Consider the following 25,065-nt stretch of genomic DNA (forward strand, 5'->3'; position numbering starts at 1 on the left):
TTGAAGCTGTTCAGTCTTGTAAATTTTTTTTTACGTGTTGCCTATGCTGCCCCTCAACTCAATCTAATGGGCATTTCCTATATTTATATTCTGATTTTGGAGGGGTTAACTCCTGGTGTTCTGCAGCATCAAACATGAAGGTCACCTTAGGAAATGAGCTCACTTTTGGCCAAGTCTGCTGAGCAGCATTTCCAAAGACACCTTTGGCACAAAAGAATGGAACAGGCTGATAAAAATCCATTGGCTTAATAAAAAGCAGCTTTTTTTCTTCCCTCACTTACTGCCCATTACTCACTTCACATGACAGTTTGTGTTGCCTCACCCTCAGTCACTCACCAAATGCAAGGAAACTCCGCTACATGCTGGATCTTTTACAGGAGTCGCTGAGTGGCAGAAGGGAGCCCTTTCTGGAGTGGATTTATGCCACAGTGCATTCTGGAGACAGTGGATTTGGCCAAGAATTACACCTAGTTAATTAGGAGCAAATCTTCTACGTCCTCTTAGCGAGGGAGGCAGATGATCAGGGCAACAGAGGATGGAAATAGCTTAGATGCTACAGCACGCTCTAAACTCTCAGGCAGCACTGGCAAAAAGGAACAAAACAAAATGAAAAGGTGGGAATGTGTTGGAATTTAGAACCACTTACTCCAGTGAAAACACGAGGAAAGGATATACTGGAGGCAGGAACAGGAAATCTACTAGCATTCAGAGAAATCTGCTCCTTAGTCAGGAATAGCGAGGTTGTTGATGCCCCTTCAGAACTCCCATAAAACACTGACCTATTTAGCCCTTCAGACCTGGAAAGAAATGGCTGCATTCAGCCTCTGACACATGCTAATAGGGTGTAAATCCTCTAGCAAAAGCCTGTACTGGATTTCTCCCACAGTGTCTTGTTAGTTGCTTCCCTCTCAAGGCAAGGGTTTCCTAGATGAAGTGGTTTCCTAGATAAAGGGATTTTAAAGGAAAACACAGATCAGTGCACCAAAAGTTACTGAAGTCTAAGTTTGGTATTTGTTTTCTGGAGGAATGACAAGCTGTGCAAAGATATCGCGGATTTTGCAGTTGTCTCCTCTATGGCAGGTCCTCTTTTGGGACCATTTCCCTCTTGCCAAGTCTCCCCCTGGTTTTCTGGCACATGCAATGACATTTTCTTGAGAGGTGGATCTCAGATTCTCAAAAGCTTCTCGTGGCTACACGGCCCTCTTCCAAGGTGGAGAGGAAGACCAAGAAGGAAATTATACCAATATAAGTATGGCAGTTTAGATAGGTAACATATCTAAAGATAAGGTAAACGTATCTTGAATTTTCTTGTGTGGGCAAGTTTGAAGTGGTTGTAAATACTGAAGTTCAGTATTTAAGAAAAAACACCTTTTCACACTGATATAAGCACAGATCTAGAATAATAAGTCTATGATTCCCTACAGAGTCTTTCTGTCTTGATTCTTCTAGAATATTCTGTATTGACCCTTCTGAACAAGTACTATCTTCTAAAACATTCTTGGCTCTTTGGAATTCAACCTATTTCTCCTGAACTGGCAGGACTGCTATTCATCAAAACCAGCTGAAGTATCAATGCTTCCTCCAAAAGATACATTCAGTAAAAGCCTAAAAAGAGAGGTAGATAGTAGCAATCATCCCCCGAGCTGGTATAATACTCAAGCTGTAAGGAACAGGAGTAAGATCAAGGAATTCCAGCAGATTTGCTTAAATCCTGTAAATCCGACTTAGGAGGGTAGAACAGCTAGTCAGCTTTTGTCTCTCCCCTTGCCACACAATCATATATGGGTCTCTGCAGCAATGTTCTTAACCAGCAGGCTCAGGACCAGAACCCAGTTTTCTTTTATTCCCCAGCAACAGCATCATGGGGTAGTACAAGCCACAAACTCAGAGGCGACAGTGTTGTTCACTGCAGCTACGCACATGAACTATTAACGGAACAACCCCCAAAATGAGTACGTCACAGAACACAGTTCTGTGTATAACCTTAACAGTGAGATATGGGGAAACGGCAGCAGCTCGAATTGCCAAGGACAGTCGGTAACTGGAGGTTTTTTGATTACAACATGGGATCCTGAGCCAAAAGAACTGCTAGAGTACAGTTAAGAGAAGCACTGTAAAACATGGATGCATCTGAAAAGCATTCTCTTTCCTTCCTTCTTCCTCCAAATAAATGCATTCCTTTAAGGACTGGAGAACCTTAGCATAGTGATTTTAAGCTTACAGTAGACATGTTAGAAGGTCAGAAAAAACCCCGAACAACTGAATTTGTGAAACTCACCATGAGGCAGTAAAATCCAAAACCAGCTGTCCAGATCAGTGGGAGCTGTGCAAAATTTCAAAAGTAAAAATACAACAAAAAGTGTTGTTTTCTCCATTACAGCCTCTCATATAATGGGTCAGATCTTCACAGACACTAGAATTTGGTACATTTAGCATAGCTGCTAGCTGACGTGGTTCAAAACTATACTTGTAAGCTTTAACACAAAGAAGGGAAAACCATCAACAGAACTGAATTCAGAATTCATCAGTTCCTCACTCCCAACTTCGCTTGTCTCCCTCAGAAACAAAGAATTAGCACATACCTCTGTTTCTCAGAGAGTGTCTTTTGGACTGAAAATGCAAAACATCATAGAACTGAAGGGTTTTCCCAAACTCAGATGTCCACATCATGTTCTTACTGACCCCAAGTCCTCTGGAAGACCCATTGAAGCCATAACAGCAAGAACAGAATAAGCTGCCCTAGGGGATAACCCACTAATGAGCCATTGTAAGCAAGTTACATGAAAATTGCTTCAGTAACTTGAAAGCACACAGTGACCAATATGTATGTGATGAGCAGGTTTCAGCCTGGGGTTCCACAGAAGTCAGCTCCAGCTCCATGCAAACTCTAGAGTCACATGTGGGTGATCACACAGTCCGTATATGCCTGATGCTCCTCTTACTCTGCTTTTCCTTTATGCCCCAAAGGATTAGTGATATAAATGGTTATATCATGAGTTCTCTTAAGGGACTGCATTTTTCTTACCAGTTAGGTACTTGTCCTAAAACAACAGGGACCTGCCGGCAGTTTTGTGGTACTCCAGTGGAAAAAAAAAAAAATCAAACTAATAACCAATTACATGATTTCAGTATCAGCCCACACTTGAACTTTCTCTCCCCCTTTCAGTTTTTTTACCAAAACAATGGAACATTTTGTTGTAGATTATGAGTCGCCCAAGCCAAACAACAATCTTGCATTATTTTATTATAGTACAGACAACATAATCGATCTGACATGGCACCACACCTGTCCCACCTGCAAACCACAGGGCCTAAATCACAAGCTTTTACATTAGTTATAATTGATCTTTACCAACGTATCGTGTATTAACAAGGTATTTTGCTGGAGATTTCTTCCTCATTGTACAGCCTTCTTGTACAGCAGCAGGAATTAAAAAAATTTCAAGAGGAACCAAATTGTGTATACGTACATGTAGAAGTATGAGTCATGAGATTACTATCAATTTTAAGTTGGCTCAATATCTGGGCCTGAGCACTTTTTGATAGCAGCTCAGAAGCTAGGCAGGAAGTTTATACATGAGGAAGCATCAGCCCCTAACTGCTAGAAAATGCATTTATGTGCATTCTTAGAAGATTTTACTCCACAGTGAGGACCCGCCTCCACACTGTGCCTAGCTGAACAACACCTGCAAAAATCCTAAGACTGCAAGACCCAAGAACCTCATGAACAAAGTCAGCTGACGGTCAAGATAGGTGTTTTTCACTCTGGAAACAAAGGTGCAGTCAAGATCCATGCAGCAGTGCTTACGGATACCACATGACATCAAACACTCTCTCAAGTCTACTTTTCAACTTTTTGACAAAGACTCCAACTTTCGTTGCTTGTCCACAGTCCCTTTAGTAAAGCACATTATACATAACGTGTGATCTGAGGGAATCTCCTCAGGAGCTTGTTCACTTTGCTTGAGGTTAAGTTTCCCCTGGGTGACAGGGTGTCCTTCTCGATTTGGTCCTTGCGCTCCTTCTGAAAGAGAAAAAGAAACCTCAAAATATTGCCTCTGTTTATTTGCCAAGTTGACTCTTGCCCTCCAAAGACTACTACTATTGTACTTGAATGTTTCTTTAACACAAATGCTACTTCTTTAAGGAACACTTAAAATAGCACTTGGCTCAATAATCACAAGGCTTTCAAAAGCTGATGACCTTTAAATGGTGAAATTAAGGAACGATTGACAACTTGTGAAGATAATATTCTCCCATATTCTTAGTTAACAATACTATAAAATTATAGTAATAATGCAGAAGATTTAATTTATTTTTGCTTTCTGTTTTTAATTTGTTTCCTTTGTAATCTACCAAATAAATTGTGGACAATTTTTCATTTATGCTGTCAAACAGCAACAGTAAATAACTATTTATTAAATGATGACACTATTACTGAAAAAAAATGGAAACCTGAAGTCAGTTTAAGGACAAGTTTAGTACACGTACTTACCTTTAGGCTGCATTTGAAACCGATTTGATCTCAGTTTTATCATATAGCTGGAAACCTTTAACTTCCAAATAATATGAAATTTATTTTTCAAGAAAATGTCTAGCCTACAAAGTCAGGAACAGCCTAAAAGAACTCCTGATTTTCAGAGAATCAGGAATAGCTGTAAATCCCTCATGTATCCTGAAAATTCTGTTTGTTAGGAGGATTACAGAAAGCACTGGTTATTTCTCTACCACCTTGTCTCCACCCTCACCCCTGCAAGCACAGAACTATTTACAGATTCATGACAGATTGGAATTTGGGAATCCTAATTCTCCCCACACTCCAGATAATGCAGGTACTGGATTGATACCCGAGTCACCTATTTCTTACTTTTACGTACAAGAGCAGCTGCTGATACTTACCTATACTCCACGTCTCCTCAGTTACAACATAATCCACACCTCACACCATACAAATCACTGCTCCACTTAACAGCTCCACATTGTACCCTCACCCTCATTCAGAACTATCACATAATATGGAGAAAAGCAGTGACTGTTATTGCTTCATTAGTGCTGAAATGTCAGAGATTAAAAACTGGAAGAAATCAAACCAGATGGCCTATGCTGAGTCAACTGACAGCAACTGAGCTCTACTTCAAGATTTCAGCAACACAAAAAGGACTGGATGCGACTACTGCTTCATCCTTAGTTATACCGTACCAAACATCCAGTCCCTTCCTACGCTCCTTTATTTTAATTCTAATTTAACTTCTGCACTCAAAAAGGAGGGACTGCATGTTTCATCTGCATCTCTCCTACAGCTCAAATGAGTTAAAACACAAATCAAATTGTGCAGAGAACGTTATTATTGCTGGCACACAAAACATGATTGTGGGCTTCCTCCTTCCCTACTACTAGCCTTAAAGAACACAAAAGAGGCCTTAATTACTTCTGCCTTTGCCACGCAGTCATAGAACATTCGGATCTCCTCGGCACAAGCTGTATCATTGAAGTCATTCTGTTTCCAGCAGGCCATCATCACTGACATCTCCGTAATGCACGTCGCTTCTAGGAGGGAAAAACACAACCAAAAATCTCAGGTGTTTGAGACTTCATGCTAACAGCATCCACACTGCATACATCTCCAGAGAGATCTCTCCTGGAATAGAGGTAGGTGAGAAAAAATAACACTGAAGTAAAGATCTCATCATTGCTTTGTGTGGAGAAGATGTTGCTACCACAAAGATTAACACCATTGCAGCCATCTAACAATTGACTGAATTCTTAAGTTAAATGCTATACTGAGATGTAACAAAATATTTTACATGCACGATTCACACACAGAATATCACAAGGCGCTAATTTAGGGTCGTTGTACGAGGAAGTAATCTTTTCAGAAGAACCCGTGTGCTAATTCTATGGCACAAGCCCCTTTCCCCTCTGCTGCCCCGCAGAGCACACGGCGCTTCCGAGCGTGAACCCGACCCAGCCCTGACACCGCCATGACCCTTCCCAGGGCAGAGCCGCAGGAGAGCGGTGGGACAGCTCCCGGGGACAAGGCCGGAGGACCCACCGGCAGCACGTCTTCCCCAGAGGGGCTGGGGGCCCTCCGTCCCCGGCCGCTGCGCCCCGGGGAGGTGTTTAACGGCCTGGCTCCGGCAACTCACCTCCCTCCTGCTCCCTGCGGTTCGCTACCTTGTTGGCCAGCACCAGCGGCCGGGTCGGGCGGATAACCGGGGGCCGCTTCTTCTGCCGCCACTGCCCGGAGACCCAGCGGGTGACCCAGGCCGGGTACACGGGGGCCGCCATGCTCTTTGCGACAGGCCGTACGGCAAGCGGGCACCGCCCACCCGGCGGGCGCCTGCGCGGCCCGCCCCGGGAGCCGCCGCCGCGCGGGGCAGCTGGGCTGCAAGAGCAGGGGCGAGGGCGTCCCGGCGGCCCCGGCCTGCGCGAACGCTGCGCGCATCCTGCGGGAAGCGACAGTGAATGGGCATCCGCCGGGGGCCCGACGCGGTTGCCGGTATGTAACGTCGTCATCCTGTTAAACGGCAAATCAATCCATTTGTGCTGTAACCTCGTTCTTTCACCCCCACTCTGTTCTCCAGGCAAAGGCCGTGAAAACTAAATAAATTCTCAGAGTTTCTGTTACAGGGAACTACCCAATAACAACTCCAACAATTCATGTCTTCAAAACGTTTCCTGCAGCAAACCTAACCAATGAAGGAGCGTGCACAGTTCAGCTGGAGCTGAAGAAATCAAGATTGTTTCAAATAATTAAATGGAACTCAAGGAATTCTTTTGCAACTGTATGGAAACTCTTCTTGGTGCTTGAAACTCAGCACCACTTCACTCAGCACTTCACACTCAGCTCTTCATCTCTCTCCATTACATACTAACAGCTGGATCTCCTGTATTGTTTACTGACATTCCCACCCTGCCTTCCAAGAAGTTTCTGAAACTGCTGCTTCTGAAATGGTAGCGTTGTTCTCACAGCCTCATACTCAGTAGTAGAGAATCCCATTGTTACAAGAAGTTTCTTGGCTAGTGTAGGATTTAAATCCCCGGAAGTTCTCAACTCATCTGGCTGATAGCGAAGCCCTTATGTCCCCAGCTGAAAATTACAGGTAATACAGAAGACACAGTAACGTTTGAGGGGCTGCGGTACAAACAGGTTTCTTCACAGCATGAGGGACAAGGTAGATGTAGAAAACTGATGAGTTAGACATTGGACCGGGGACCTAAAATACTCAGATGCTTGTCATATAGCGGTCACTGAATAAGCCGTCTTACCACCGTTTCAGGGTTCCTTCAGGCATCACCAATTTCCCTTGTGCACTGGAGGAGACAGGGAAAAAAATCCGTTTTCATGGAATCATTAAGGTTGGAAAAGACTGCTAAGATCATCAAGTCCAACGACCAACCCAACAGCCCCCGGCCTCCTAAACCATGCCCTGAAGTGCCACAGCTACACATTTTTTGAACGCCCCCAGGGATGGTGACTCCCCCACCTCTCTGGGCAGCCTGTGCCAATGCCTGACCACTCTTGCAGTAAACACATTTTTCCTAATATCCAATCTAAACTTCCCCTGACGCAGCTTGAGCCTATTTCCTCTTGTCCTATCGCTTGTTATTTGGGAGAAGAGACCAACACCTACCTCGCTACAACCTCCTTTCAGGCAGCTGCAGAGAGCGAGAAGGGCTCCCCTCAGCCTCCTCTTCTCCAGGCTAAACCCCCCCAGCTCCCTCAGCCGCCCCCCAGCACACTTGTGCTCCAGACCCTGCCCCAGCTCCGCTGCCCTTCTCTGGACACGCTCCAGCAACTCCACGTCCCTCTGGTACCAAAGGGACCAAAACTGAACACACTACAGTGTTTCTTCCATAGGAACATTGGAACAATTTTTTGCATAGCACATTGCTTTGGACAAGAAGAATATATTCAACCTCCTAGCTATGGACATGAAAAAAACCCAGCACACCACTTGCCTGTGCCCAGTCAAGGAAGTTAACAAGACATTGGAAATTCTGTTACCTTGTTTTAAACATCACCAGACCTATACCAAAATATTCTCAGTATCGTTACTAGAATTTACTGCATCTGCAGATCTAATATATATTCTGGTATGTCAGATTCTATAATTATTTGTGTGTTATTGTTAAAATACTCTTTTCTCAGAGTCCAATTTAAAGAATATGAAAAGACATTTTCAAGTGAACAAAAGATTTATTTTGGTCCTCTTTAGAAGCAAATTTCCATCTCTTTAGGTCCAAATTCAAACAGTCTGTCTGGAATATCTGAAATATTTTGGTACATTCTCCCATTTTTTCTTATGGGACAGGAAATGAGCTATCGTTCTAGCCTGGCTACCAGTGGAGAAGAAGAAAAACAAGCTGACTCCTTCAAATTAGGCTAGAGGGCTTGCATCCTGCAACTCTAAACATTAGAAATCTTGCAAATTCAAGATGGGGATGAAGTATTTTTCAGTATTCCAGTTCATGGGAGGCTGAGCTACTCTTGCTTTTGACTCTTCTAGTTATCCCTACCAATTCCCACTTTTCTCTGCTACACTTGCCTGCTGCAACTACTGACTAGGCTTGTACAAGAACAATAAAAAGGAAAGGCACAAATACTAGGACATAAGAGAAGCAGAACTTCACTATCTGTAAATCAACCTCTCTTTTTCCAAATTACATTAGCTAATGGTGACAGCACTTTCAGGTACATTCACCTTCAAAAGCTGCTCTCTCTTTTAAGTAATTTGAAGAAAAATGGGGGGGGGGGGGGGGGGAGGAGAGGCTGAGAAAGATAAAGGCAAGCTACACAAGGAGAATTGTAATAGCTTCCTGTCAGTTACTGCTATCTGCATTAGAAACTCTTTTTTTTGGCATTTAGCCTGGGACTGGAGCATCAACCTAAGAAATTCCCGAGCAGACAGAATAAGGTACGTGATGGTGTCTGCACACACCATGCAGAGATGTCTGAAGCAAGACGCAAACATACATTTTAAGGCAGAATGTGGAACTACAGAAGAGGTGTGTTACTCAATAGCCAAGTCTCTCTATAGCCTGTATTTTGTATAGCTGATAGGACAAAGACACTAATGCATGGGACAGGATTTTACAGGGACAGTCAGAAACACAATTCCCTCAGCACACTCACAAGTGAACTCCACGGACGTTTCACTGTGAATCCTGAATGTACAACTATAAAGAACATGTAAAATTCTAACTGCATTTACAACTACTCTGCTTGGATCAGCAGAGTTAAAGGTGAATCCTAGCCTGCATTTCCACTAGTCAAAACCAAAATGAACCACAGAGATTAAGCTATTAGAATTAGATTTGAAAAGAATCTATATCACAACTCGAATAAGGGCCAGTTATTCTACAGTAAATGCTATGCCACAATTAAATACAATGCTAACATTAGTGTAATAAAACACACCCTTAAAATGGGGTTGTTGTCCTAAATATCTTTTTAAGAGGTGAGAAATTACACCATGGATCCCATGCTTTCTGGAGTATCTATATAAAACCTCCACACATTACCTAAAAAACAGTTAGGGGATGAGGCTAAGAAATCAGTTTTATTGGGAGAAATTAATATAGAGTTGATATCCACATCTTTCTGAACTGCTTGGATCCAGCTTTCAGGTAAATTCCAGTATATTCACCAAAGTTTATCCTGAGTGCTCCAGTTCTTCTCATACAAGCTCATAGTACCCTCACCTACCACGATCTACTCTCAGCTGTCTCACCCTGACCTCTTTAAACTCCAATTTAATTGGAGATGCCTTAAGAGTTAAGGCACCCCCACTCTAACTTCAGTAGTGACACTAACCAGTTTGCTAAGATTCTAATTGGTTCAGACTTCTATCTGCTGAGCTATTGTGTTTGGACAGTATTAGCACCTGATGCACTTATTAGCACAATGACAGATGCAATTTCTTTTCTGACTTGTTACCCCCCCCGCCCAACTCCAATGCTAGCCTACCTTATCCTGAGCTATGTCAATCAGATCAGCCACCCTGCATTATTCTGTCCACCTGACTAGTTCTGAGCTGCCATCACTAATCCCTTATTCCCAGATGTACTTAAATCCAGCCCATTTCCACTGCAAATTACCTGATGCCTCCTTATTTGCTCAGAGATGCCACAAAGTATCGTGATCTGCTCTGATCCGTTCCAAGATCCCCAGACCCATCTCCAGCTGAGACACTTCAGTATCTGATGGGTCTTTTCTGCAAGAAAGAATGTATATAACAACATACAAATTAAGATGCCAGTTGCGTCAGAGCTCTGGAACAAATCCTGCAGTCCATTCTTATCCACCCTTCCCAATTCCTCTGCAGGGCCATGTATCTCTCACTGCCACCTCTGAGACACTGAATCATAACAGAAGTGCAGTTTGTTAAAGACTGACACAGGCTTTGGGTCAACTGGCCGTATCACTAAAAGGATTTTTGTCTCTGATTAATTTCAACCTGTCAGTATAGGTCTCTGGACAGAAAGAAGGAACCCGCCACCCTGTGTTTCCGATTAATACAACTTCTCAGAAGGTGCCTGGAGGTCCATCAACAATCTTAATTAAATCCAACCAAATGGATGACAGCTAATCATTAAGGGAGTGGCTCTCTTGGGACAAGGCTGAAGAGTGAGTATGCAAGGATGGTAAGGGAGGCAGATGGCTGCTTGTCTAACACAGCAAAGCCTGTTTCAACAGTGATGTCCTGATGGCTGTGTTTCAATTCAATTTATCCTGTTCCCAGTCCTTTAGGAGTTATTAGTTCTTCCGTGCCAGTTGAAACTACCCTCTGCCAAGGTGCAAGAGGGGCATTTCTGCTGTGATTCTCCAGCTGCTGCACTTTGCAGACCATTTCCAGGGTAAGAATATAATTTCCCTTTCCCTCCAAACATACACATCCACTCTTGCTTGGCTCTCATTCTATTTACCATCACAGAGGACCCAGAGATCTTTCAGTTTGAAAAGTGCTACAGTGACAGAAATAAGGAAAGGCAATTCTTTTTCAGTTCTAGAAATTATCAACGTTAGGTATCAAATCAATATTCTTTAGTGAGGTCACCTGCTTCCTAGAAATTCCAGTCCTTGCTAAAGGACAGCAAACAGACAACTAGTTCAGTATATAAAATACCTAGCTTCTTACTGAAAGAATAGGTAGCACCTGGTATTACTTTTTGCAGGAGAATGACAACTTTAGCTTGTCCAGTGCAATGAATTGGATTGCTACATTTTTAATCTTCTGTCAGACATTTGTTTCTCCTCTCTCACCCCTCAGAGTGCATAAACTTATCCTAGCTTATCAAGTAAATATTGAGACACAGTATCAATAGAACCTACTAGTGTTTCATATGAGCAGTAATGAGGATATACCTATTTTAGAACATTAATGCTAGTGAATAAAGTTATCATGACAGCTTTGAATTCCTCCCTCTAGTCACACAGTAAATGAGCAAAATGCATGACAAGCAGTGAAGCGACTCACCCTAGTTAGTAGAAGCCTGCCAAAGGGTTTGCAGGGTAATCTCTTTATCATCCTCAATATTTTATGCCTTTGCTAGAATTCCCAGTTAGTCTCAGTTGTGTGTTTTTATGCGTACGGGCACCTGCGCTGTAAGAACTTGATTAAGAAAGATGTTGTATACACTCTTCAGTCTGAGTATCACATAAGCCTTCCAGTAGTCACAACATGAGTGATGACATTCAGCCACCTAGCTGATTTGGATTTAAAGCAGTGAAGTGAGAAATCCAGTTAGCAGTCAAGAACCGAAATCAGAAACCTTCTTCCAAAAGATAAAGGTTGCTGCAGTGACCTTCTTCCTTGTCTGCGTTCACATACTTGCAATAGTTCAAAGACAACTAGGATTGTAAATTGAATTCACTTTGGCTAAGACTGGCAGTAGTCTTTGCATGTTATGTAGCAATCCTTTCAAATTCATTACCACCTTTATTCAACATTTCGCAGTCCTTGCTATGCAGAGAAGTGGATGTAGTGAAGGTCGGTCAGCAGCCTGCAACAAAACTGCAACGACAACTCTTCAGCCAGGCAGGGAGAATTCTAGCCTCTCCTGCCCCTGAGGAATTTGCCTGGCAGTTATACCAGTTATTCATAATACACACTGGAAGAAATATTTCAGGCTTAATTCTTCTGCACCATGTATAACAAGTGAAACACATTTCGTATATTAATATAGGCAATAAACACCCTGTGTATCAAGCATGGATGTATTGTGACATACAGGAGATGATAAAGCTAGTATGGTCGATTCCCACAGAAAAAATGACAGATACAAGAGAAACACAAGGCTTGAGTGAGTATCATGGCTGTGAAGACTGGTAGCTGATACTCTCTACCTTTTGAGAAATTCACCACCTCTAAGACTGTAAAAAATAGAAATACTTACGCTTGGCAACAGTCATGAAGCTCAAAGCAACACCCTTCTGTAGTACATACATACAGAAAAAAACCCAAAGACTCCAAACAAAAAAAAAAACACAGCCAAAAAACCCTGTAGGACTAACAAAAAAACCTTGTTGACTGGTAACTATAATATACTGAGTACAGATAATAAATAGTAGTGAAGGAATACATGGCTGTCAACTAGCAAATTAATGAATCGGGGTCCCAAGGAATAAGTTTTTATCCGGTTTGCTAGCTACTCTTAAGTTTGTACCACCATATCTTCAATTCTGTTGATAGTTGACAAACATGCTCATTTTGCTGAGCGGGAAGGCAAAGTGAAGCTTTAAGACATCACTAATCAAGTGGTATGATACACATGCTTATATTGGTACTTCCTCCTGTTATTCCTGCAAGGACAATACATTAAATGTAGCACGCCTAGTGTTGGAAACAGCAGATAAATTATAACTAATACCTAGACTTGGTTATAAATCCCACACTTCTAGAAAACCTTCTCAAATTACGGGATAAAATAGCAAAAGCTGAATGTACTAGTACCTGGTTCTTGTTTTTCTACATTAAGTACAAAAGGCAAGATCAGAATTTCTCTCCCTGACTATTCCACCAAACACTTGAATAAGAAAGGGTTTTGAGATATAGTTAATTAAGAGAACCATGCAGTCAGAGTAGACTGAAGTATCTTCTGTACAGAAACATGAAATTACGAGAATCTGCAGTAACTGAAGGCATTAATTCAAAAAATTTATTTAAATATCATTAAACTTTTCAGAAGAAGTTGATATTCAGAACTAAAGCAGCCTTAATTTATCTTAATTTACTTCTCAAGCACATTGTGGCCACTTCAATCCCAAACACAAATATCTGTAGTCTTAACCCGATTTGAGTAATCCACTTTATCAACTAATTCAGATATATTCACTTAGGTATTCATGTCTCCTGAGTAACTGAAAAAAAGGAATATAAACTGATTAATGCATTTTAGCTGAAGAACCATTTGCTATTGTAATTACAGAAGACAGAAAAAAGCAGTTTTCTCCTTAAAAAAAATCAGGTGAGATCAGCATATATTTCACGTAATTGTCACATTTACAAGAATCCAGTGATAGTTATGGGTCTGAAGTCTCCTCTGCCAAGATGCCCAGATTTTAACATTGCAATATTGTTCTATCTCCTGAGAGGTAGGCAAACATTAAGATGCATATAATTACCTATACTAATATTATACCTATAATATCATACCTATAACATTATGAATGGGAATTTGAGAAAAAGAAAAGAGATTAAGTGATCCATCCACAGCTAAGCAATAGATAGTGTCTTAATTAGGGGCAGAATGTAGTCTCAATCCTGTTCCTAACTTTTACTAACAGGCTTCAAACTTCCCACAGGAAGGCATGAACTGTCTTACAAAATGAAATTACCCCACGGACTCTAGACCTTCATTACCAACATTCTGTCTTAGGCATGAATAAACTCTGGCTATTTAGTCAGTAGTTACTTGTGAGAGGGAGGAGAATTGGAGAAATACAATACCATTACACCATCAGAGACATCACTGCAGTGTGGCCATATTTACCTGTGCTTTTAAACCTGTGACACTATGTGAATTAGTCTCCCTCCAGTGCAAAAACAATTATTTCAGAAAGGTACCCAACATGGCAGGGAACAGTGGACTTTATTTATATCTGCAAAAGATACACACTATGCAGCAAGGAAGGTCTATCCACATGTCATCACTTTTAGGAACTCCAGTCACAGACCAGGATCATACTGTATTAAGGTTTGGTAGAGATACAAAATCATCTCAGTGCATCTGATTCTGACCATCCACTTCAGCACAGAAAGACTGTAAGGTTTGTGTCCAAACTGCAGAGACCGCTGGAAAGGCACTATTGTTAAAATGTATTTGCCTTTGCAGAAAGCTGCAGATACTAAAAAAGAACAAATCAAAGGCCTCTGAATTGCTAGTATTAAGGAGATGACAAGAAGTCAGGATTACTGCTGGGATTTTGGCTTTGATGGAATCTTAAAAGAACCGAAGCATACTAATTGTACTCTGGGTCTGCACAATACCAGGTAATACACTTTCTAGTGTGAAATACTTCGTTGAAAGTTGTGAATTAAATAATTCATTCTCTCATCCCATTGTATGTATCACCTGGAAAGTTAGCAAAAGAGGAAAATTAGGCAGAGAGTAAATGACCTGCCCATAAGTATTCAGTTACCCTGATAAGTAGGAGTATTAGAGGCATGCTTACTTGGGGAGAAGAGACTTTATTGCTGCAATTTCATAAGGCACAGTTGCTCTCCTCAGACATTTGTCTTTGGTAATTCCTTCACTGAAAAAGCTATTTGTTAATAGCAACTAAAAGTACACCTTAATGAGGAGAATAAGTGACTGATAAAATACTTATAAAAAACAATTAATATTTTTGAGATTTAAAAAAATCCCTGAAATTACTGAGGGCATTTAAGCAAGAGCCTGAAGAGGTGTTCCTCTGAAGTTATGTAAGCCACAAGGAAACTATATCAAATGCAAAAAGGAGAGTAAATTCCTCTTTTGCCCCACATGTTGACACCTGCAAGTCAGGAGCGGCATCACACCACAGAGCTGAAATTCAAATCAAAGCAGTTGCTAAGATCTCCACCACTGAAATCCAATTATAGCAGAAACTTACTCACTTCATGCACCAGAAAAAACAGTCTCTGTGAGAGTTGTTCTTCTATTTCAAGGCGAACATTGGAGCAAGGTAAGAATTCGCAGTCTCAACTTTCAATGCAATTTTCAAATCAAGCTCTTACAAAGATGGGTCAGTGTTGCCTCGTCCTCTTGAGAAAAATCTCATGCATGTAGTCCCAAAATCTTCCCTGATGTGACTCATTGCGATGAATCATAGCAGTGAGGGCCTCACCCTGATCAAGGCTTTGCCAATAATCCTGCAGCCACATCTCTTTCCAACTGAAACAAGAAAAGAGACACCACCATAAACCATTAAAAAAATAAATGAGCCTGCAGCTGTAATAGCACCAAAACCATTTTTTCTCTTTCACTTAAGCGGAAAACAGGTCCAGAGACGGTCATGACAAAGTATATTGTTCCCGTGCCATTGTGCTGCAAGTCATTTAAAGAAACTTACTATGAAAATTTGCTACAGAAATTATAAGTTCAGTATTAGCTTTACAACATTCTAGAACTATCAGCATGCAACCGTAGTGTTAACCAAAGAGACTAAATGATTAACTGTAGAGAATAAAAACGTCTGTTAAAATAAAATCTAGCGGAGTCCTTTTATGATTTGGGGAGTAGCCCTCCATGGCCAGTATATGCGTAAGTTTAAGAATCAATTCTTTTTTCAGCTAAACCATTTAACAATTAGAGAATGACAGCTACTCATTACAAACTCAGGCTATACATGGGAGAGACAAAAAAAATATCATTATATCCCTCAACCCTGACTCTATTCTTTATCTCCAGATTACATGGTCGAGTACACGCTTTCTCTTTTGCAAGGCATACATTCTCAAACTTTTCATACATTGCTACATTGCTGCAACTTTCAGCTATTCCCATCTCATTCATGATCATGTGGACTACTTCTCTCATTTGTGCTATATCAAGGTATGGCAATAATTTAGTTATCTCTTCTCCACTATATCTGCCACCCAGCCACGTAAGTTCATCACAAATTTTGGAAAGAAGGACCAAACACGATGCTCTTTTTAATCTGTCCCTACGAGTGACCCAATACTTGTTAACTTATATAGACAGCTTTTTGCTTCTCCTCCCTCCCAATCACAGAAATAAGTACAGTGCCTTCTGTGTTCGCTCTGTACACCGTATATTAAAGCAAGAATGGCTACACTGCCCAGAAGCAGATATCAACCACTACTACAGGAAGACCAAAAGAAACGCACAACATGTCATAGTCACTTTCTTTGTGGAGCAGCATACAACTTGTATGCCATGGAAATTAGTCTTCTGTGGTCAACAGCATCATCATCTGATCAGAAATCACCTGAGAATGGTCACATAGGAATTAGGCCTTCACCCCACCAGAAGGTGGTGGGATCAACAGCCCAACTGAAGTACAACTACACCAATGGATGCAGCATGGGCAACAGACAGGAGGTGCTGGAAGCCATCGCACAGCAGGAAAACTATGATATAGTTGTCATCACAGAAGCATGGTGGGATGACCCACACAACTGGAGTGCTGCAATGGATGGCTATAAACTCTTCAGAAGGGGTAGGCAAGGAAGGAGAAGTGGTGGGGTAGCCCTGTATGTTAGGGAGTGTTTTTATTGTTTGGAGCTTAATGATGGTGATGATAGGGTTGAGTGTTTATGGGTAAGAATCGGGGTGGAAGGCCAACGAGGCAGATATCATCGTGGGAGTCTGTTATAGACGATCCAAGCAGGATGAAGAGACAGATGAAATATTCTATAAGCAGCCGGGAGAAGCCTTCACAATTGCTACCTCTTGTTCTCATGGGGGACTTCAACTTACCAGATGTCTGCTGGAAATACAATACAGCAGAGAGGAAGCAGTCTAGGAGGCTCCTGAAGTCCTGAAATGTATAGAAGGTAACTTCCTGACAGCAGCTGGTGAGTGAGCCAACTGGGGAAGGTGTACCGTTGGACCTGTTATTTGTGAACAGAGAAGGGCTTGCAGGTGATGTGATGGCTGGAGGCCGTCTTGGGCATAGCAATCACAAAATGATAATTTTTGCTTCTTGGACCAGTAAGGAGGGGAGTCAGCAGAACTGCTGCCTTGGACTTCCGTAAGGCAGACTTTGGCCTGTTTAGGAGACTGGCTGACAGAGTCCCTTGGGAGGCAGACCTGAAGGGCAAAGGAGTCCAGGAAGGCTGGACACTCTGCAAGAAGGAAATCTTAAAGGCACAGGAGCAGGCCATCTCCATGTGCCGAAAGACGAGCTGTCAGGGAAGACTGGCCTGGCTAAGCAGAGGGCTTTAGCTGGAACTTGGGAAAAAAAGGGAGTTTATGATCTTTGGAAGAAGGGGCAGGCAACTCAGGAGGACTACAAGGATGTCATGAGGTTATGGCAGGGAGAAAATTAGAAGGGCCAATGCCCAGCGAGAGCTTAATCCGGCTACTGCCATAAAAGACAAGAAAAAAAAATGTTTCTATAAATACATTAGCAACAAAAGGAGAATCTCCCTCCTTTCTCGGATATGGGGGGAAACATAGTGACAAAGGATGAGGAAAAGGATGAGGTACATAATGCCTTCTTTGCCTCAATCTTTAATAGCAAGACCAGTTGTTCTCCGGGTACCCAGCCCCCTGAGCTGGAAGACAGGGATGGCAAGCAGAATAGAGCCCCCATAATCCAAGGGGAAATGGTTAGCAACCTGCTATACCACCTAGACACACACAAGCCTATGGGGCCAGATGGGATCCACCCAAGACTACTGAGGGAGCTGGTGGAAGTGCTCACCAAGCCACTTTGAATCATTTATCAGCAGTCCTGGCTAACTGGGGAGGTCACAGTTGACTGGAGGTTAGCAAATGTGACACCTGTTTACAAGAATGGCCGGAAGGAGGATCTGGGGAACTACAGGCTTGTCAGTCTGACCTCGGTACCGGGGAACACTATGGAGCAGATCATTTGAGCGCCATCACACAGCACGTACAGGACAACCAGGTGATCAGGCCCAGTCAGCATGGGTTTATGAAAGGCAGGTCTTGCTTGACGAACCTGATCTCTTTCTATGACAAGGTGACCCGCTTAGTGGATGAGGGAAAGGCTGTGGATGTTATCTACCTAGACTTCAGTAAAGCCTTTGCCACTATTTCCCACAGCATTCTCCTTGAGAAACTGGCCTCTCATGGCCTGTGTGGGTGTACTCTTCGCTGGGTAAAACACTGGCCGGATGGCCAGGCCCAAGGAGCTGTGGTAAGCAGAGTTAAATCCAGTTGGCAGCCAGTCACAAGCAGTGTTCCCCAGGGCTCAGTACTGGGGCCAGTTCTGTTTAATATCTTTATCAATGATCTGGATGAGGGGATTGAGGGCACCCTCAGTGAGTTTGCAGATGACGCCAAGTTGGGCAGGAGGGCTGATCTGCTCGAGGGCAGGAAGGCTCTGCAGAGGGACCTGGACAGGCTGGATCGATGGGCCGAGGCCAGTTCTGTGACGTTTCACAAGGCCAAGTGCCGGGTCCTGCCCTTGGGTCACACCAACCCCAGGCAACGCTCCAGGCCTGGGGCAGAGGGGCTGGGAAGTGCCCGGTGGAGAAGGCCCTGGGGGTGCTGGCTGACAGCCGGCTGGGCATGAGCCAGCAGTGCCCAGGTGGCCAAGGAGGCCACCAGCCCCCGGGCTTGTGTCAGCACTGGTGTGGCCAGCAGGAGCAGGGCAGTGATTGTGCACCTGTACTCTGCACTGGTGAGGCCCCACCTCGAATGCTGGGCTCAGGTTTGGGTCCCTCAGGACAAGAAGGACACTGAGGTGCTGCAGCATGTCCAGAGAAGGGCAATGAAGCTGGGGCAGGGTCTAGAGAATAAGCGTGACAGGTAGTGGCTGAGGGAGCTGGGGGTGTTTAGCCTGGAGAAGCGGAGGCTGAGGGGAGACCTTACCGCTCTCTGCAACTGCCTGAAGGGAGGCTGTAGTGAAGTGGGTGTTGGTCTCTTCTCCCAAATAAAAAGTGATAGGACAAGAGGAAATAGGCTCAAGTTGTGCCAGGGGAAGTTTAGATTGGATATTAGGAAAAATTTCTTCATCAAAAAGGTTGTCAAGCATTGGCACAGGCTGCCCAGGGAAGTGGTGGAGTCACTGCCCCTGGAGGTATTTAAAAGACATGTAGACGTGATGCTTAGGGACACGGTTTAGTGGTAGACTTGGCAGTGCTTGGTTAACAGCTGGCCTTGATGATCTTAAAGGTCTTTCCAACTTAGAGAGTCCTATGATTCTATGATCTATGGTGGGACATTTCTGCAGCGTACACCAACAGAGACCTCAAAATAAACCTTTTAACATAGATTACAACATGATGGATCATAGATAGAGGCTTACTTCTACATTTAAAAAACCCAAAGCCTGCTGAAAGGTTCCTTTGTAAAACGCAGCACTTGGACTTACTGTGAGATCACTTTGCTTACCAGCTAAATTCATTAACCTTTGTTCAAGGACGGCCAGCATGAGTTCCTTGGGTTTTACAGCACTGAATAAGGGCACACATTTGGAAAATGAGTATACCTGCCTTTAATACTAGACACAAGACTAAGTGGCAGTAGGTAACAGAAAAAAGAAAATATTTTCCAGCTGAACACTCTACAGAAACAACACTGAAAGGAATCCCAGTATCCAAGTGAAAACTCTTGTCAAAAACATTACATAAGAACACTCTGGTATTTTTCTTTTTACATTGTTGTTACTGGTTTTTAAGAAAAGAATTTCACTCTGATTTTGTAACTTGGAGAAAATTGATACCCCAGGATGAACAGGACTGTACAAATATCCTGAAATTACCAACTACATACACCTGAAAAGTTATTACCATGAGATACAGATCTATCCTGGCTGATTATTGGATTCTATTGGAAGAGATACCTTACAGTGTACACATCGCAAATCTGATACACTTTTAAGCTGTTTTTTCTCTTGTCATAAATACACTGTGACGTTGACATAAAATGGAACTAGCAAAACTATGATGATTTCAAAATATTCCTTTATCAAAGGCACACCGGCTTCTCACTTCTCATGCTACCAAAGATGAAAACTTTAGGTAACTGGAAAGGTATTGTCACTTAGTCTTCTTATGGTAATCCTCTCAAATGCCCCACTTTTGGAAAATGAATCCTTATCAGTGAAACAAACCACATATTTCTCTTCACAAAGGTGGGAGTCCAGGAATAATTGGAGATCGCAGTTCCTACTAAACATATATTCTACTGATCAGTAGCACTATAACTCACTATTTTCTGTACAAATCAGCCAAGATATAAATATGTTGTAGTGACCCATAACCTAACACATACAAATGGTTGTTCTACAGCCTTTCTTCTTAAGCTCGCTTGGGTGTGAAGGCCAGAATTCCAAATACAAGTGAGGCTGCAAGCATAAGGGTTTAGGGACCACCTCTCCACACTTAGAGCTAAGGGACAGCAAGGTGAAGGTGTAATAATGTACCATAACTAAAGGTATTCCTCTACTGCCATCTGCTGCTCAAGCAAAAGAAAACCTACAGAAAACTAGAGAATCACAGTAGGATGCTGCATAGCATGCTATAAGGAAAAAGCACATTTTGCCACTGAGACTGAGAAAAGGTATTACTGTAAAAAAGCTCCAATAAATCAATCAATCAACAGAAAACAAAGAATTACGGATCCCTTTTACTTACAAGCATAACTTTTCAATTAGTCAATATGAGAATTAATCGTACGGTGAAACGTGCTTTTTGATGACAAACGTCACAGGTTTTGTGAAACAGGCTTTCCCTAAACATCCTGAATGACCTCAGGCTTACCTTCCTTTTTTAATTTCTGTTCGCCATTTTTTAAAGCATCCAAACATAGGATGAAGTAGGTCCCAAAACTTAGAAAATTCTTCATACTCTTTTGTGGATGGATAACATAATAAAAACTTTTTTAGAGCTTCATATCCACATAGAATTGAGTTCTGAGTTAGCGTATTTGAAATGACGGATTCTGCATTTCCAACACACTATTTCTTCTAACATTTTAACACTCCTAAGCACTTGGTTCCTTATCCTAGGAAATTATTAACAAAGCTGTAAACATATAAACTGGGATAGAATATATTGACAACTTCCTTCTGGACAGTGCACGAGATCCTCCCAATATATTCAAAAAGTCATTAATTTAATCCTACAAGCAGGACTGACATCAGAACGCTGAAATCTTTGATGACAGATAGCTATGAACATAGCAAGATCTGCTGTGGCCGAGGGTTTATCTTTATGATGGCTGCCTGATTGCTTATAGGAAGTGAACTGCATGCACTTGAGTAATTGCCTAAAAAGACATAAATTGTTGCAGGTAATGCAAAGAAAATTTACAAACCTGGGGGATCCAAACGTGTTACACTAGTAATACACACTACAAAAAGTGCACACATGGTTTATGAACAGCAGCAACTGCAACTTCAAACACCATCTCATCACTCAAAGTTTGGGAATCCAAGCACCGCATGCGTTCTGTACCAACACATGTATGGATACTAAGTAGACCACACAAACAAAACTCTGCCTGTCAAAAGCGGTTGCTCAGGGTTGGTGTGGTTTGTTCCCTGCTGACAAGACTTCGGGACAGCTCGCACTCAACGCAGCTAACACTGGGCTACAGGCCTGGTAGATTCCAGCAACGCTAGCAATCCCTGTGCACAAAGGGGACAAGAAACTACTCAACCTATTCTCTGTCCCTCATGGTCCCTCTCCTAAATAAATGGGATGGCGTCATTCAACACAAGCCAGAATTCTGTCACACAAAACAACAAAAAGCATTTTAGCAAGATATTATGGGTCTCACGCTCCTCATTCAACCACCAGCCAATACCATCCTCGAAGTCTCTTTTTCAGGCTCAGTGTTACACAATACTAGCAGAACTACCATACCACCCACAAGACGCAATATAAAGTGTAACTTGAGATGTATTAAGAGATCCTTCATGTACAAGGCACTATTAGGAGTTACAGCTACTATTTTGGCGATTATTTCAACATCCACAGTAGGAACAGGATAATAATGGCTTTGGAAGCCTTTTTTTTTTTACTTCAGAAAGCATAGTATTGGTACATTACCTATCTCCTCCAGAGAGGTCTTCCACACTTCCAAACCCAGGTGTTGGCATAGGACATCCCATGTGCTTGAACTGAGCTATACGAGGTCTCGGAGCTGGAATTTTCCCATGAGACTTTTTGTGTTCCTGCTCCTCTCTAATCCGGGTGTTCTCTGTGTCACATATGAAACACTCAAAGCCATTCAGGTAATTGGGCAGAGTCATGTCATTCACACCCCACTCCCGCCTCTTCAAGCTCTCTAGCAAGAACTGGTTTTTGATTCCACCAGGGTTTTTATACTCTAGATACTTCATATATTCTTCTCCATTCTTGTCCAGGAAATCAAGATACTTTGCCAGCTCCTGGGGGCTGTCAAAGTCATCTATAAGAATGATGGAGAGGTTGTCTGGCATCCAGTCCCGCACAGCTGGGGAGCCTCGGTACACTGGGACAGCACCCAAGTGCATTGGACGCCACAGCTTCTCTGTCATGTAGTCATCACATATGGCATTTTCCAAGGCCAGATGAAACTTGTACCTGGCGATAAAAGTCATAAACTCAGAGTCTTCTGTAGTGGCTGTAGAAGTGTCTCTCAGTCGCTCACTGGGAAGCTCACGGTTATGCAGGCATTTCCCATAGGAGTCAACCTAAAATAACAACCGGTATCTTTACAGATATATTTGTTTGCCTGGAGCTTGTAGTTCTCATAAAATTCCTAACTTTGATCAGTTCCTAGCTACCTTAGTTTAGCTTCACTTTCACTCCAACTTCTTTTCCCTTATGACTATTCCTAGAAGACCCAGTTCTAACAGCTTTAGAGGAAACTGAGTACTCAGTTTCCAAAGCAGCATAAACTATGCTATGGGGTGGCGGGGTGGGGGCTAGGGAGCAGTGCAGAGAAAGGGAGATGTCACCCAGAAATGTATTTATTACCAGATAAATCAGAAACTGAGAGGCAAGGAAGGGCATTCAACTCTCTCTATGTTCATGTAAAAGTAATCTTTCTACTTAACAGATACCCAGTACTTTTCCAAACAGTTATTACACACAGTTCCTGCCAGTCTTAGCAGGCTGGCAAAAACTTTTTATTTGTTAGACTGAGAAAAATTGATGCCAGGAGCTAAAAGAATACTGTATAAAAGTGAAAGACAATATTACTTGATCTAGAATCTGCTTCATACCGTGATAATACACAGTCATATTTTAAAAACTATTTTGTCTTTTTTTCACTACTGAGTACATGATGAACTCGCACAGTAAATGAATCACTACCAATAGGAACAGCAGAAGTGACCAGGAAAAAGATGTTTCAGATAAAGGCTAAAACCACATACTTTTATTTTTTTTCAATAACTTAATATCCTTCAGAATTTTTAAGAGGAAAAAAACACTACGCTTTTTTTCTGCTTGAAAGAAACTACATTATTTCAGCTCACGAAGCTACTCTCCATCAGCTATGCCACAGTGGTACAAACCACCATAACGTGGTCCTACCAGAACGCAGATAAGGAGCAGATTCTCAAAACACGGCAACCTCTCTTTTTATTGCACGCCTATACTTTCAAACGGCAGCAAGGCTTGTAAAAAAACAGCCTTCCTGCACACTAACTTAAAGGTCTAGGGATTTCAGCAACTTCTAGCACTTGGTGCACAAGACCAAGCTTATTCAGGCTTAGTCTAACTTGTGACTGATCCCGAGTCTGGCCAACTCCACAACTAATAGCCACCATCAGGCCTACCTACTAGCATGCGGTGTAGTCTAGACCACGCTTCGGGAAGGAATACAACTACTTTTTCTGTCCAGCTCGTAGTCGGCATGCATCCCGTTACGATTCGTGTCTTGGCTAAAGACAAGGACAAACAAACCCCATTAAGAGAAGGGGGTGGAGGGAAGCAGCCAGGCGGGCCCAGCTCCCACAGCAGCGCCGTGCCACAGCTTCCCCGCGCACCCCGCCTACCTGGATGTATTTCATGAGCTCCCGCACGTAGCGGTCCCTGTCTGAGGGGACGTCGCAGTGGGACTGCATGTACAGCACCGGGGCATAGCCCCTCCGCCGCCAGGCGTCCTTCTCGGCCAGGGGCAGCGCCGGGCCTCGCAAGTAGCCCACGTCGGGCAGCCACTGCAGCGTGAGGGGGTAGTCGGACTGCCGGCGGAAGGTGGCCGTGTAATTGAAGAGCTGGATGCCGGGCGGGTGGGAGAGGAGGTAGTTGTTCATGGGGGACTCCTCGTGGAAGAGCGCCCAGGTCTGGTGGGGCAGGCGGGGCAGCGGCGCCTCGTAGGCCCTGAAGTCGGTGCCGTAGAAGATGAGGGCCTTGGTGCGGCGATGGCGGGCCACCCGCCGGCTGCGCGTGACGAGGCAGGAGCCCCGCGGGCAGTCGATCCGCTCCGTGTCGCCGGGGAAGTGGGGGAAGAGGCTGCCGCTCCACCACAGCAGTATGGGCAGCGCCTTGTTACTCCGCGTGTCGTTATTACCCGGGCCGCGGTACGACGCGGCGGCGACGAAGGCCGCGCTCGGCGGGACGACATCCTGCGACCACCCCTCCGCCCCGCAGGGCTCCTCGGTGCCCGCCAGCCCAGCCTCCCCCTCCTCCGCCGCCCCCGGCCCTTCCGCGACCAGCGCGGCCCCCGCAGCCCAGGCCAGCGCCAGCGCCACCCAGAAGCAAGCGCGGCCCGGCCCGCCGCCACCCATGCCCGCCGCCCTGGGCCCAGCCCGCCGCGGCCCGGCCCAGGAAGCGGCCGCAGGGGCCCCGCCCCCGAGCCGCGTTCCGTCAGCGGGCGCAAAGGGGCCGGCGGAGCGCGGCGCGGCTGCGGCGGGGTCCCGCCTTTCCCCCCTTCCCGCCCCTTGGTATCCTCAGCGCAAACCGCGATGGGCCGTAGGGGCAGCGTAAC

General features: G+C 43.7%; 2 protein-coding genes across 6 annotated transcripts; both read right to left on the reverse strand.

The window, feature by feature from the left end:
- Window positions 1–3,224: 3,224 nt before the first annotated feature.
- Window positions 3,225–6,491, reverse strand: CHCHD1 (coiled-coil-helix-coiled-coil-helix domain containing 1). The gene is made up of 3 exons (XM_075109516.1): window positions 6,147–6,491; window positions 5,429–5,547; window positions 3,225–4,024 (listed from the first exon to the last, which is right to left on the reverse strand). Exons 1-3 carry the CDS (start codon window positions 6,286–6,288, stop codon window positions 3,911–3,913), a joined length of 375 nt encoding a protein of 124 aa, XP_074965617.1. The 5' UTR covers window positions 6,289–6,491; the 3' UTR covers window positions 3,225–3,910.
- A 4,989-nt stretch (window positions 6,492–11,480) lies between these two features.
- Window positions 11,481–24,938, reverse strand: POFUT4 (protein O-fucosyltransferase 4). Of its 5 annotated transcripts, none has more exons than XR_012663118.1 (4): window positions 24,134–24,938; window positions 22,197–22,822; window positions 15,102–15,378; window positions 11,481–11,601 (listed from the first exon to the last, which is right to left on the reverse strand). XR_012663118.1 is itself a non-coding variant. In XM_075109515.1 (3 exons), the coding sequence occupies exons 1-3, from the start codon at window positions 24,863–24,865 to the stop codon at window positions 15,231–15,233; spliced, it is 1,506 nt and encodes a 501-aa protein (XP_074965616.1). In that variant the 5' UTR covers window positions 24,866–24,936; the 3' UTR covers window positions 13,135–15,230. The 5 variants fall into 5 exon arrangements, 1 of the variants encoding a protein (XP_074965616.1); XR_012663117.1 differs by having other exon boundaries at window positions 11,481–11,606; XR_012663119.1 differs by having other exon boundaries at window positions 11,481–11,615.
- Between the last annotated feature and the right edge of the window lie 127 nt (window positions 24,939–25,065).

Source organism: Phalacrocorax aristotelis, chromosome 14 (genome assembly GCF_949628215.1).
Source record: "Phalacrocorax aristotelis chromosome 14, bGulAri2.1, whole genome shotgun sequence".
NCBI classification, from domain to species: domain Eukaryota; kingdom Metazoa; phylum Chordata; class Aves; order Suliformes; family Phalacrocoracidae; genus Phalacrocorax; species Phalacrocorax aristotelis.